Below are 12,176 nucleotides of genomic sequence, written 5' to 3'. Positions count from 1 at the left end.
GAAGCCAACCCCAGCCTCCAGCTGCTGCTGGGCTCACAGGAACATGCATACATGGGAGCATGCTTACCCTCCTTGCACAGAGGTGCAAGCACACATGTGCACACCAGGAAAACCCTGACTTCCTGTCTCTGGGCCTAAAAACCTCGGGAGGATGGTCCTGGGTCTAAACCTAAATCCCTCCCACTGCAATGCGAAGCTGTCATCAGGCCAAGACAGCTCAGCCATGGGTGCCTCTTCCCAGCCTCTCCTTGGGGGCCTTCCCCACCCAGTGACTGCGACTCCCACCCAGAATGCCGATGGCCACGGGTTATATGAGGGGTCAAGCAGGGGGGGCTGGCCTGTCAATCACCTGCTCCTCCCTTGCATCCCCCCCCTAGAAAGAGGTGCCCCTCGGACGAACCCCGAGCCCCTGGCTGTGAGGATCCCAGGCCACCCACTCCAGGGCCTGGTGAGAGGCAGTGCCGACCTCCATCCTCTGCTGGTCTCAGTTTCCCCATCAGCACAAGGACTGCTTGTCAGCATCAGCACTCACACACACACCCTGCCCCCACCCCAGCCCTAGAGCCTGGGAACCCCAACCTCTCCACTTCCTCATTCCTGCCCTGCCCAGGGAGAACTGGATATTCCCTGGCATACAGCCTGCACACCCATTGTGGGGTGCACTGCCTTGGCACCTGCTCCTGGAGGAGATGAACAATCCCCAGGCACTCAACCCACTTGCCCCAGGGCCCCAGCAAGACTCACACCTGACCCTGTGCTCCAGCTCTGGTGTCAGGAGTGGGGCAGATCAGCCCAGGCACTGCCCCCTGATGGTCCACAGTGCAGAGAGGTAGATCCAGACCTGGGAGAGAACTGTCCCCCATTTCCCTGGCACCACAGCCCTTCAGGACCCTTGTCCTGTCCTCAGGAGACATAACCTTATCGGGTTCTTAGAACCCTGGCCCACCTGCAATTACCTATCCTCCACTCGCACCAAGGTCAGGGTCGGGGTCAGGCCCAGAGAGATAGTGGAGGCCGATGCGAAGGGGTAGGACTGGGGGTGGGGTGGGGCACCTATCTGCAAATCCCAGCTCAGCTTTCAGCCTCCCTGGCAAGCCAATGCAAATGGGTTTCCCAGCAGCCTCACATGCAGGCTGCAGCCAAATTTCAGCACCAGATCTCTGTTAGAGTAGAAGGGGATGCAGGTGCACACTGGAGCAGTCTCCTTGCAGCCTGCCTCCATCACTGCAATCTGCAGGGTCACCCCCCTCCCCTATATACACACTCCATGGATGATCCTCCTCCTACAGTAACCCAACAACTTTCACTGCTGGGAAGTCCCTCCCATCTAACCCAAATACTCCAAACCGCAGAACAAACTTTGGTCTCCTCTTGTCCCCCAGGGACCCAGGCCAGCCTAGGAGGGGACAGAGCATCGTTCACCCCTGCTGGGCAAGGCCAACTTGGCACATGAGGCCAGTGGATGCAGGGTCCCGTGGTCGTGGCCTGTTTTGCTCTGCAGCCACAGGCGTGGGCCTTCCCAGCTCTGGACTGCCTCAGTCTTCCCATCAGTACAATGGGCAGGAAAAGGCCATCCACCAAATGGAGTCACCAGAGAGCCTTCCAGCCCAGCCCTTGGCTTGATGGGGCCCAGGCCTCCCCTCCCAGCCAGCTTGTCCCTGCCCCTCCTTAGGGAGGCACCATTTTAATTCACATTTATTTTTAAAATAAATACTCTGTTCACTTTCAGACTGGGGGTGGTGCTGGATGGTTCGGCAGGGAGGCCCTCCCTGGTAGGCAGTATTGAAAGGAGCCTCTGGGGTCCCCAGCACTCCCCCACAGATGCCTGAGGGCCTACTCATCTCTTCCTCGGCCAACCAGCCCTGCGTGACTGAAGATAAAATCCCATAACTATAGGCTTCAGAGTGGGGGTGGGGCCAAGACTGACTTCCTGGGCTCCTAGCCCTGGCTGAGTGCCTGGGGGAGGGTGGCTGACCCTCCACCTACCACAGCTCCACACCTGAGCATGGCCCCTCTCAGGCCAGGCAGCACTAGATGCAGGTGATTAGCACATCCACAGAGGTGGGCACCTCGATCTCCTCAAAGAGCACGTGGTCCCTGGCGGCTCCTGAGCCCGCCGCCTGAGCCGCAGCTCTCAGCAGGTCCTGGGCGTGCTGCAAGAGGCTCTGGTTCCGCCGGCGACCCAGCCTGCGCAGTGCCAGGATGGCCAGAACGTGGTCCCGCCTGCAGAGACACGCGGGCCCTCACTGCAGCCCAGCACCTCCCTGGCACCCCCAGCCCTGGGCATGAGGGGAACCCCCAAGCTTGGGAGGAAGTGGGTGGCCGAGGCCCAGGGAAGTCACCCAGCATTCCCAGAGCTGGTCAGAGAGGCCAAGACTAACTGAGTCCAGGTGGAGCAGGGGTGCTCCTGAAGGAGGCCACAAAGTGGACCTGGGGCTGCATGGTAGCTGGGCCTTGAAGGGCATGGAGCCCCAGGCACAGGGGGAGGGAGGGGCGGCCCGACAGGGGAAAGGGCCTATGCAGAGGCATGCAGGGAGTCACAGGAGGACAGGTTTAAGAAATGGAGGCCAAGAGTGGGGGAAGGGGGCAATATAGCCACAGGAGGGAGGTGGGGGGGGCGCCCAGGCCAGGGGGCGTCTGGAGCCTGGGGAAGGTGTCCGCGCCCCCTCCTGCCAGCAGTGAGCACCGTGCAGGAGCCACACCAGGCAGCAGGAGAGGGGCAGCGTGAAGGCCAAAGGCCAGCGCCGAGGGGTGTCGCCAGTCGCCCCCTCCCATCCCAAGAACCGCTGGGGCTTAAAGTGCTGCCCCGAGGAGTCAGGGAGGGCAGGCCAGGAGGGGAACCCCAGGGCATCGCGAGGGGGAGGTCACTCTGAACCAAAGCCTGGGAGACCACCTGGCTGGGGGACAGGGAATTCTCCCCCTGGGTGGCCGGGGCCGGGGAAGGGGTTGGGCCAGGGGCTTTCTGTGCCCTCCCCATCCCGGAATCTCCAAGGCCTCGGAAAGGTTTGAGCTGGGATTTCCGAGGGCTTCAATGACTCACCACCATCCCCCCCACGCACCCCAGGATCAAAGCCTCTTTCCTCCACCAATCTGAATCTCACGACTTCCAACCAGAGCTTTCTAAGGGGCAGGGGTCATCTCCCCCCTCGGATTCCAGGGGCAGAGGCGGGCCTCCCCGTGGGGCTGATCGGGGAACAGATTGCGCAAGACGGGCAGCCCGGCCCCTCCGCCCCACACCGCGGGAGGGAGGGCAGAGGCCCCGGCCCGCGCCCGGTCCCCACCACACGCACCAGCGTGGGGCTGGCCTCGGCCGCCCCCCCAGCCGCCGAACAGATTGCGCAAGACGGGCAGCCCGGCCCCTCCGCCCCACACCGCGGGAGGGAGGGCAGAGGCCCCGGCCCGCGCCCGGTCCCCACCACACGCACCAGCGTGGGGCTGGCCTCGGCCGCCACCCCAGCCGCCGCCCCCACGGCAGCAGCTGCCCTCTCCCCCTCCCCTCCACACTCGCCCACCGCAGCCACGGGGCGCTTCAGAGGGCGTGAATGCCAGACTGGGTGGCCCTGCAGCTCTCCCTTGGAACGTGGGGGAGCAGGTGGGGTATGAACCTGATGTCGGGGTAGCTTCCGATGAGTGTCTCCAGATGTCGCCGGATGTCGTCTTTGTAAGTCTCGCCCAGGATCTCGGCTACGCAAGGGATGGCTTGGTCCAGCCATGTGGCCTCAGAGCCCTGCGAGACAGAGAGGCGAGCGGGGCAGGCCCCCGCTCCCAGGAGTCCCCCTACGCCCCTGCCTGCAACCCCTCCATGAGTGCACCGTTCAGTCCTCCTGCAGCCACCCCGCCTCCCCCACAGCGGAACGTGTCACAGGCCTAGGCACCGAGGGCTCATCTGCAACACAGTATTCAAGTCCCCTCCCCATGACCCAGCACAGAACTGTCTTCCTGTCTCTGCTCAGATGGGGAAACAGAGGCCCAGCCAGGAAGTGCTGCCTGGAATCACGCCACGAGTGGAGAACCAGTGGACCAGGAAGGGATGTGTGCAGGGGTCATGGTGCCTCAGGTGGAAGGGTGTGGGGTCCAGGCAGAGGCTGCTCACAAGCCCTGCCCATCAGGTGATGCTGCGACCCTCACCCCTTCCTGGCACACCCAGCAATATGCATGCAAATATATGCAAGACCCTCCCCCCACCCCCCCACCCCGCACCTGGTCCGGCCCCAACTGGGCCAGAATGCCCCTCCCCCTCTGGATGGGGAGTGAGAGAACTGCTCCCGCCAAAGGGCCACCCGCACTAGGGCCCGAGTGACTGCCTTCCCCACCCCAGTGAGAACGGGGCGCTCTGTGTGGAGGTGAGCCCACGGGGCAGTTGGATGCTGCTCCTACCAAGCTCTGGAAGGTGTCACCAATGGCCTGGGCATCGAGGCTCATCTTCTGGGCACCACTCATACGCTCATCACCCCGGAGCCGCTCACGTGGCCTGAGCATCTGTGCTAGGTACTCACGGACCACAAAACGGTGCACCTCCTGCAGAATCTCCTGGGCAGGCCAGCATCGGGGTCAGGGTCAATGACCCCAGCCCTGGACACACCCCTGCTGGAGCCCTCCCCCTTGCGGTACCTGTGCCCTTGACGGGGCCACATGCTTGAGATGGTGGGCAAAGACTACCACTTTGTCCATGAGAGGATGCAGTGTGTCCTGTGTCAGCCAGCCCTTTGTGCACAGGGCCTTGAAGAGCGGCTGGGGAAAGAGGGGAGTGGAAGTCTTCAAACCGAATTCTCCTGGCCCACCAAACCCTCCCCTCCAAGCCCAGAGCACCACTCCTGAGTTCCTTTTCTACTGGGTTCCTCAGTGCCATCCCCTCTCCTAGCCACAAATTATGTCACTAGGCCTTTCCCAGAATGCCTCTTCCAGGTCCAAGCTCCAGAGGGCAGGATTTGAGTTTGGGTATCTAGACAGGTCCTGCTTAGGGTGTGCCCTGAGGAATCCTTGAGAGGTTGAGTATGGGGTCCAGGCCTGGTTCCTTGGACCCACCATCCCAGGCTTAGGTGTTGACTGCTAAGAGGTGGAGACTTAAGTGAGAAGGTAGCCATTTCCCAACTGTCCCCGCTTATCTGGGAAATCATCTGGGTCCCCTGCTCACCTCCCAACACACACACTCCAAAAGTTCCCCTAGGGTAAACAAACACTGTAAATGAGCACCCAGGCTCCAGGGAATAGGGGACACCTGCTGGGCATGGAAAATAGGGAGAGAAGGGCCTGTCCCATTCACCTGCACGTCACGCTGCAAACCCTCAAGTAGGTGCTTCTGAAAACTGCAGGTTGCAGCCACCAGGGGCTTCTCCAGCTCCTCTAGGGCTCCCGGAAACCTGGCCATAAGACTGGTCCTGGAGAGGAGCCAGGGCAGGTGATGAGGTGGGCAAGGGGGAGTAGGCTGGGGAACAAGGACTGGCACACAGCCATGCAGGCTGGTGGCCACAGCAGTTCCATTTATTTAGACTATAATGTGAAGGGCAGCCCCTAGGGCTGCACAGTATAGTAGCCCTGGGAGCAGAGTCAAGTGATGGAACAGCACCAAAGACCCAGGAGTCAATCACAGAGGTGTAGGTCAGTGGGGTGATGGTGGCCCAGCTCCATGGCAGAGCTCCCCTCTGGCAGCTCTAGGACAAAGCCTTCATCTCTCTTGGTGATGAGAAAGTGCAGCACGGCCATGCCTGGCATAGACCCTCCATTGGGCTTCATAACTGTCCCCTAAAGGTGAAAGTGTCCCTGTTTCACTGTTAAGAAAACTAAGGGCCAGGCCATATCCAGTCCCCACGGCCCAGGGACACAAAAGGGCAGGCTTAAGTTCCGTCAGGGGTTGGACCTGCAGCTGCCTACCAAGAGGCAGGGAATGCTCCCTGGGGCTGAACCCCCAGCGTCCTCAGGGCCAAAGACCAGCCTGGCCCAGATTAGAGACAAGAGAGTGTTGGAGAAACAGTGCCTCGACATGGTCATGCTTTGGACTCAGGCAGGCCTGGTTCAAGTCCCAGCTCCACCACTGACTAGCTGTGTGACGTGGACAAGTGGCATTTCCCTTCTGGGCCTCCACTTTCCCACCCACATGGGTATGATGCACGTGGGATGAAGTGCCTGGCACATCACAGGTTCTCACAGAGCCAATACGGACTGAGTCCTCTACAGCACTGTATCCTCGCACAGCCTTAGGGAGCAGGCGCTCTGATCCCATTTGAGAGATGAGGAAAGAGGCACAGAAGTGACTTGTTCCAGGGCACACAGCTAGCAAGTGGCAGAGCTGGGATGTGAACCCAGACAGTGTAGCCCAGTCTGTGCCCTCAGTGTCCGGCTGCCTTCAGCAGCTGGTGCCTCTGCAGTAGGGGAACTGAGGCTTGGCCTGAGGTTGAGGGCACAGAGGCTGGCAGCCACTGCCAACTCTCAGAAAGGGCCTCTGCCTTCTGGGGACAGAGAGACCCAGACCGCACCCCCAGCAAAGCCCAGGGTGGGGTGTCAGGGAGGGCTTTCTGGAGAAGGGGTGTTCCAAACAACGAAGTCTGGCTGGGATGGAGAGAGGAAAGAAAAAGAAACGGAGCAGCCTCTGCTCACCCTCAAAACCCTTTCCGCATCCCTCCAGGCCCTCAGCTCCGCTGTGCCGAGGAAGGACCACCCCCGGGAAGTCCACACTCCGGGAGGGACCAGCCCCTTGACACCCGGGTCCAGGCCACATGTGCGCGTCTCGGTCCGGATTCCCGGGGCTCGCGCGCCCCCTGCCGGCCGCGCCGGGACCTACCTCAGCTCCTCGCAGGCGTTAATGTAGGCGCCCAGGTGCGGCGCGCTCACGGCCTCCGACTCCAGAAAAGCCTTTTCAAACCTGGGGCGGGGTACGCAGAGGCCTCGGGGACCCTTCCCGGCAGCGCTGTGGCGCCGGTCCGCCCTCCCCTCGGGTCCCCACCCAGACGCCGGGCGTGTGATGGGGCCCCTTGCTCCCACCTGCAGAGCAGGGGTCTCACGCTCTGAGCAAACGGGGTGGCCTCGGCCGCTCCACCTACCCACCCCGGCCGAGGCTGAGCCCGCACCTGGGCACGAAGAGGCCGAGCGCCCGCGCGCAGATCCGCAGGGTGGTGGCCTCCAGCTCCGCGGAGATAGCGCCGGCCGCCTTCACGTGCTCGGCCACGAGCTGCGAGCCATGCCACAGGCTGAGCGCGCGTCCCAGCCCCGGCCCCGACGCCCGGCGACGTCTCCAGCCCACCCAGCTCGGCCTCACAGTCTAGCTCCAGCTTTCAGCCCCCAAACCCACGGGTCAACTCCCGCGCAGCACCGCTCCCACAGCCAAGCCCGAGCTGGGCCCCGGCCTCCTACCCTCGCCCTGCGCCCCGGGGGTCCCCGATCTCGCCCTACGTGGGGCCTCAGGCCCCTAATGGGGAGCGATGACCAGGACTGGATGTGATAGCTCTGGCTGTCCCACCGCCTGCCTGAGGCCTGAACACGCGCCCCTCCTCAGCCCCTTCCCCGGCCGCACCATGTGGGTGTCAATGGACAGCGGCGCGTGGTAGAGGCCCTGCAGGACATCGGGGGCCTCGGCGGCCGCCCAGCGACTCCGCTCCATCTGCAGGATGCGATCGAAGCAGCTCGTGATCTTGGTCTGTGCGGAGGTGGGGGGTGGGGGCCGCGGTGAGACCCTCCCAGGAAGGAGGTCTGGGCGCCCCCTGCCTGAACTGCGGGCTGCCGGGTCACAAACCTGCGCCCGAGGCCAGGGGGTGCGCCACCGCCCGCCCGCACGGCCACCGCGATTCTGGACCCCGCCCTTTCCATCTTGGCCCCGCCCTGGACTTACCTCGAGGAAGCTGGTGTAGTCGCTCTCCAGTCGGGCCCATACATCGGGTGCCAGGAGCGGGGGCAGCGGCTCCGTGGGCAGCGCCAGGTCCGGGGCGCCCAGGAAGCCAGGACTAGAAGGCAGGGAGGTAGGCTGAGAGCCTGGGCAGGGGTCTTTTTTTAATTTTTCTTTTAAAGATGACCGGTAAGGGGATCTTAACCCTTGACATGGTGTTGTCAGCACCACGCTCTCCCAAGTGAGCCAACCCGCCATCCCTGTATAGGGATCTGAACCTGTGGCCTTGGTGTTATCAGCACTACACTCTCCCGAGTGAGCCACGGGCAGGCCCCTCTGGGCAGGGTTCTGATGCAGCAGCAGCTGCCTCCTCCCCTTTCACTCCCCACCTCCGGCCAGGCTCAAAGTCAAAAGCCATCACTGCATGGCCCTGAACCTGAGCTGCTGTTCACACACCCCACCCCCCTGCCCTCCATACTTCTGTGCCACCACCCGCCTCCCCAGAAGTTTCTTCTTCTTTTTTTTTTTAAAGATGACCGGTAAGGGGATCCGAACCTGTGGCCTTGGTGTTGTCAGTACCACGCTCTCCCAAGTGAGCTAACCAGCCATCCCTATATAGGGATCCGAACCCTTGACTTGGTGTTATCAGCACCACACTCTCCCCAGTGAGCCAGGGGCTAGCCCTCCCAGAAGCTTCTTTCTGACTGCTAGGTTTCCTGGCTCTCTAGCAACTAGCTCTGTGTGCTCAAAACTCCTAAGGAGGGCTGTCCAGATGCACCTTGGCCAGGCTGCTTCGGTGGTGATATCTACCCTTGTGGTCAGGGTATACCCAAGACTGGGCACTAAGCACCCCCACCCGTCCCCCAAGCGCCACACAGCTCAGGGACCAGCCACCATCCAACCCACACCAAGGAAGGCCCAGAGCGGGGCGGGTACCAGCTTGAGGCCACACAGCAATTTAAGGAGCCCAGAACTTTACGCAACCTCCTCCTGCAGGCATTCCTGCCTGTGGGGCTGGGGACCGCCCGGCCGGGACGTAAAAAGTCCCCCATCACACAGCACAGAGTTGGAGGTGGAAACTGCCAGCCGGCTGTACCCTGCACCTAGATGCCCGACCAAAGGGAACGTGGGGGTGAACCCTCGCCAAGATCTGTGAGCCTGCGGTTGTGTCCTGCCTGGCACCTCGTGGAGGAGCACAGGCGCTCTAACTGGGCCCGGTGCTCGGGTGGGAACCTCGCCGCGGAGCCTTTGCAGATTGGGAACCTGCACATGGGTGGCCACTTAGGAAAACCTAGCACGGGAGCGCACCATTGCCTAACACAGAGACGAAAGAATGTCAAAGCGCCCCGTGCTCTCGGGCACCCAATCACCAGCCCTCTCCAAGGGAGGCCATGAAGAGGAAAGGTGCTCTGGGCTCTTCAGAGCGGGTTCCCGAAGGCCTCCAGGGTGGGTAGCACCAGGTGGGCGGTGGCAGCCCCTCCCCGCCCCGAGGCGCCCAGTCCGAGGCCTCACCTGCCGTAGACATTGGCGGCCCAGTCCAGCAGGAGATAGAGCTGCTCGCAGCCGCGGGCGCCGAGCGCCAGCTCCTGGAGGCGCTGGGCCACCGCGCCGTGGAAGGCACGCAGGTAGACCTCCCACGCCGGGAAGCCGGCGGCCGCGTAAGCCGGCTGCACCTCCAGCCGCACCTTCTGCAGGTCGCGGCGAACCAAGCCACCGAGCTCGGCGAGAAGCTGCGCCAGGCCCGACGCGCCCTCGGCCGCCCCCGAGGTCTCCCCCGCGCCCACCCGCTGCACGCGCTCCTGCACGCTGCGGCGCACCGCGTCCTCCCAGTGCTGGAGCCAGCGGCGGGGCGTGCGCAGGAAGTCGCCGTCGGCCGGGGGAGCCGGGTGGGCCTCCTCTTCGGCGCGTACCACTTGGGCCAGCTCTGCCAGCACCGCCGCGTGCACGCCTTCAGACCCCAGCGTCTCGCGCACGATGGCTCCCATCTCAGCTGCCAGCCCGTCGTAATGTAGGCACAAGTCCATGGCGCGCCGCGCAAAGGCTGTGGGGTCCTGCTCAAAGGTGCCCGAGGCTTTGGAAGCCACTAGCTGCGTCTCCAGGTGCTGCAGCTGTTCGAAGGCAGCCAGTAGTTGCCGTTCAGTGATGAGGTCGGCCACGGATTTGCCTTCTGCAAGGACAGGCAAGAAAGGGCGGTGAGAGGGACCACCCCAGAACCCTGGTCCCAGCTAAGGCCTGTAGGCCCGTTCCCATCCACCCAAGGCTGGACTGCCTAGCTCCTGCGCCCCATAGCCCACCTGAAGATCTACTCAAGGAACAACAGCCCCCAACAGCCAGGAGCCCTCCCTCGGAATCACCTTTGAAGAGGCAAAACCGGGGCCCCAAGCCGAGCTGAAAACAGCAATTTGGATCAGCCCCTTCCTTCCCCACTCCCAGACCCTACCTTTCTCCTTGCTCCCACCCGCACCCCGAACTCTGCTGTGCTGGACCTGGTGACCTCGTGGGCAGCCCTGATTGTGGGTCTAATGGGGTCAGAGCTCAGGCTGGGTGTGTCCTGCTATGCCCAGGCTTCTGCCCCAGTGTCCAGCTTCAACATTTCTTCCTGCTCCCTGCTTTCTGCCAGCTCCCACCCCCCAGGAGCCCTCCACCTCTACCTACACCCCCACTTCAGGGCCCAACTTCAGTGCATCCTCCTCTGGGCAGCCCCCCAACCTCCCCTCCAGACAGCCATGGCTCCGTTGCACTCTCCACAACCCTGTGATCAGAGAGGCCCAGTGCTTTGAGCATAGCCTTAGTTGGCCAGGAGTGGGCTATGAAAGGCCAGGGAGAAGCTAGGGTTCTAGAGTCATGCAGGTCTGGGTTCGAATCCCATGTCTCCACTTCCCAGCTGTGAGGCTCAAGGCTAGTCACTTAACCTCTCTGAGCCTCCCTGTCCTGATCTGCGCAGTGGAGCTCCCCTTGCTGAGAGGCTGGAAGAATTTCAAGAGCAGTTGTGCAGGGGGCAGGGTTTGGGGGAGCGGGGGAAGAGAGCCTGGTGGGGAGCCTTGGCTCAGCTGCTTCACCCCTGCCTCAGTTTCCTCTCATGCTTAGTGTTCTTCGTAAGGCCCTCACCTGCCTCGGGTTCCAGTTTCTCAGGCCCCAGCCTAGTGGATGCCTGCCCACTGACACCGTCCATGGCCCTCGAGGACACCTCTGGCCCAGCAGTGACGCGGGACTGGCTGGCAGCTGGGCCCTCCTCCAGGGCACGCCGGAAGGACCGGAACAGGGAGCGGGAGCTTTGCCTGAGCAGGCCTGGGTCCAACCTGGAGGTCGAGGCCCGCTGGCTTGCCCGGCAGAAGGCCCGCCTCAAGGTGCCCAAGCCCAGCTTTGTGGCCTCCTCACGGTGGGCGCTGGGCTCTACCCTGATGCTCTTCTGCCGGGTGCCCTGGGCTGGGGTCTGTGGCTCCTCAGGCTCCTTGGGGCTTCGCAGCTCTGGCCCACTCTGGGTCACTGTCTGTGGTGATGGCATCTCGGCAGCAGGAGAGCTGGGAGTGAGAAGGCTCGAAAGGTCTGGAGGGTGCCCGGCCACAGGGAGCAGACTGTGGGGTCTCGCCAGGCCCAGGGGCTTGGTCAGGGAAGACTTCCCAGAGGAGGCAGCCTTCGGGCTGTCAGAAAGGAAGTGTCACCAGGCAGCTGTCTTTGCCAGAGCCTTCTATGTGCCAGGCTGCAGCTGGGTGCTGAGATGTAGTCAGCTACTTCCACCAGGAAGCCTTCCCTGAGCCCGCCCCAAAAAAGGTCTCCCCAGGTGCTTACCCCTCACTCGGCCTGCCAGGCCAGACCCTCCCGGCAGAATTGGAGGGGAGGGGAGCCCACGACACCCACAGGCAGGGCCCCACAGCCACATCCAGGACTTCCTGGGCTTCAGTTCCTAAGGCATAAAATCCACCCCCTTCCATCCTCTGCCCCCCACCTGCCCCTTTACTGCCCTCTAGAGCCCTCGGCTTACCCCTGTTTGGCCCAAAAGGCCTGACTTCTTCCTCTCAAAGGAGAGGACAGGGACCCCCCTGGGGTCTACCCCATTCCCTGGGTGTCGCAGAGCTGGAGGGAGGCGGTGTGGAGCCTGAGGGCACTCGCCAAGGCCACCCTGCGACTTATCATGGCTGCACAGCCCACAAGGGAGGTGGCGGGAGGGGCCTTGGGTCTATATTTAACTGGGGACTAGGGGGGTTCCCAGCACTGTTTCCCATCCATTGCAACTCTCCTGCTCCACCCCCCACTCCACCACAGTACGCTCTGGCCTCTCCCCCACAGTGGGGAGGGGGTTCCAAGGGCATGGGGGTGCTGAGCAGAGGTGTCCCCTGCCTCTCGAGGGCCAGCACCACCC

The 12,176-nt window shown here is 62.9% G+C and overlaps 1 protein-coding gene across 2 annotated transcripts; it reads right to left on the bottom strand.

The window, feature by feature from the left end:
* Window positions 1-1,682: 1,682 nt before the first annotated feature.
* Window positions 1,683-11,321, bottom strand: EXOC3L4 (exocyst complex component 3-like 4). 2 transcript variants are annotated; one of them, XM_008583117.1, is made up of 12 exons: window positions 10,925-11,321; window positions 9,329-9,983; window positions 7,823-7,934; window positions 7,508-7,630; window positions 7,065-7,165; window positions 6,779-6,859; window positions 5,264-5,378; window positions 4,612-4,731; window positions 4,378-4,530; window positions 3,606-3,727; window positions 2,000-2,223; window positions 1,683-1,870 (listed from the first exon to the last, which is right to left on the bottom strand). In XM_008583117.1, exons 1-11 carry the CDS (start codon window positions 11,319-11,321, stop codon window positions 2,031-2,033), a joined length of 2,172 nt encoding a protein of 723 aa, XP_008581339.1. In that variant the 3' UTR covers window positions 1,683-1,870; window positions 2,000-2,030. The 2 variants fall into 2 exon arrangements, with proteins under 2 accessions (XP_008581339.1, XP_008581338.1); XM_008583116.1 differs by having other exon boundaries at window positions 1,683-2,223.
* Window positions 11,322-12,176: the final 855 nt, after the last annotated feature.

Source organism: Galeopterus variegatus, unplaced genomic scaffold (genome assembly GCF_000696425.1).
Source record: "Galeopterus variegatus unplaced genomic scaffold, G_variegatus-3.0.2 Scaffold2834, whole genome shotgun sequence".
Classification (NCBI taxonomy): Eukaryota; Metazoa; Chordata; class Mammalia; order Dermoptera; family Cynocephalidae; genus Galeopterus; species Galeopterus variegatus.
The sequence above is the reverse complement of the archived record's forward strand: the minus strand, read 5'-3'. Positions and strand labels throughout refer to the sequence as shown.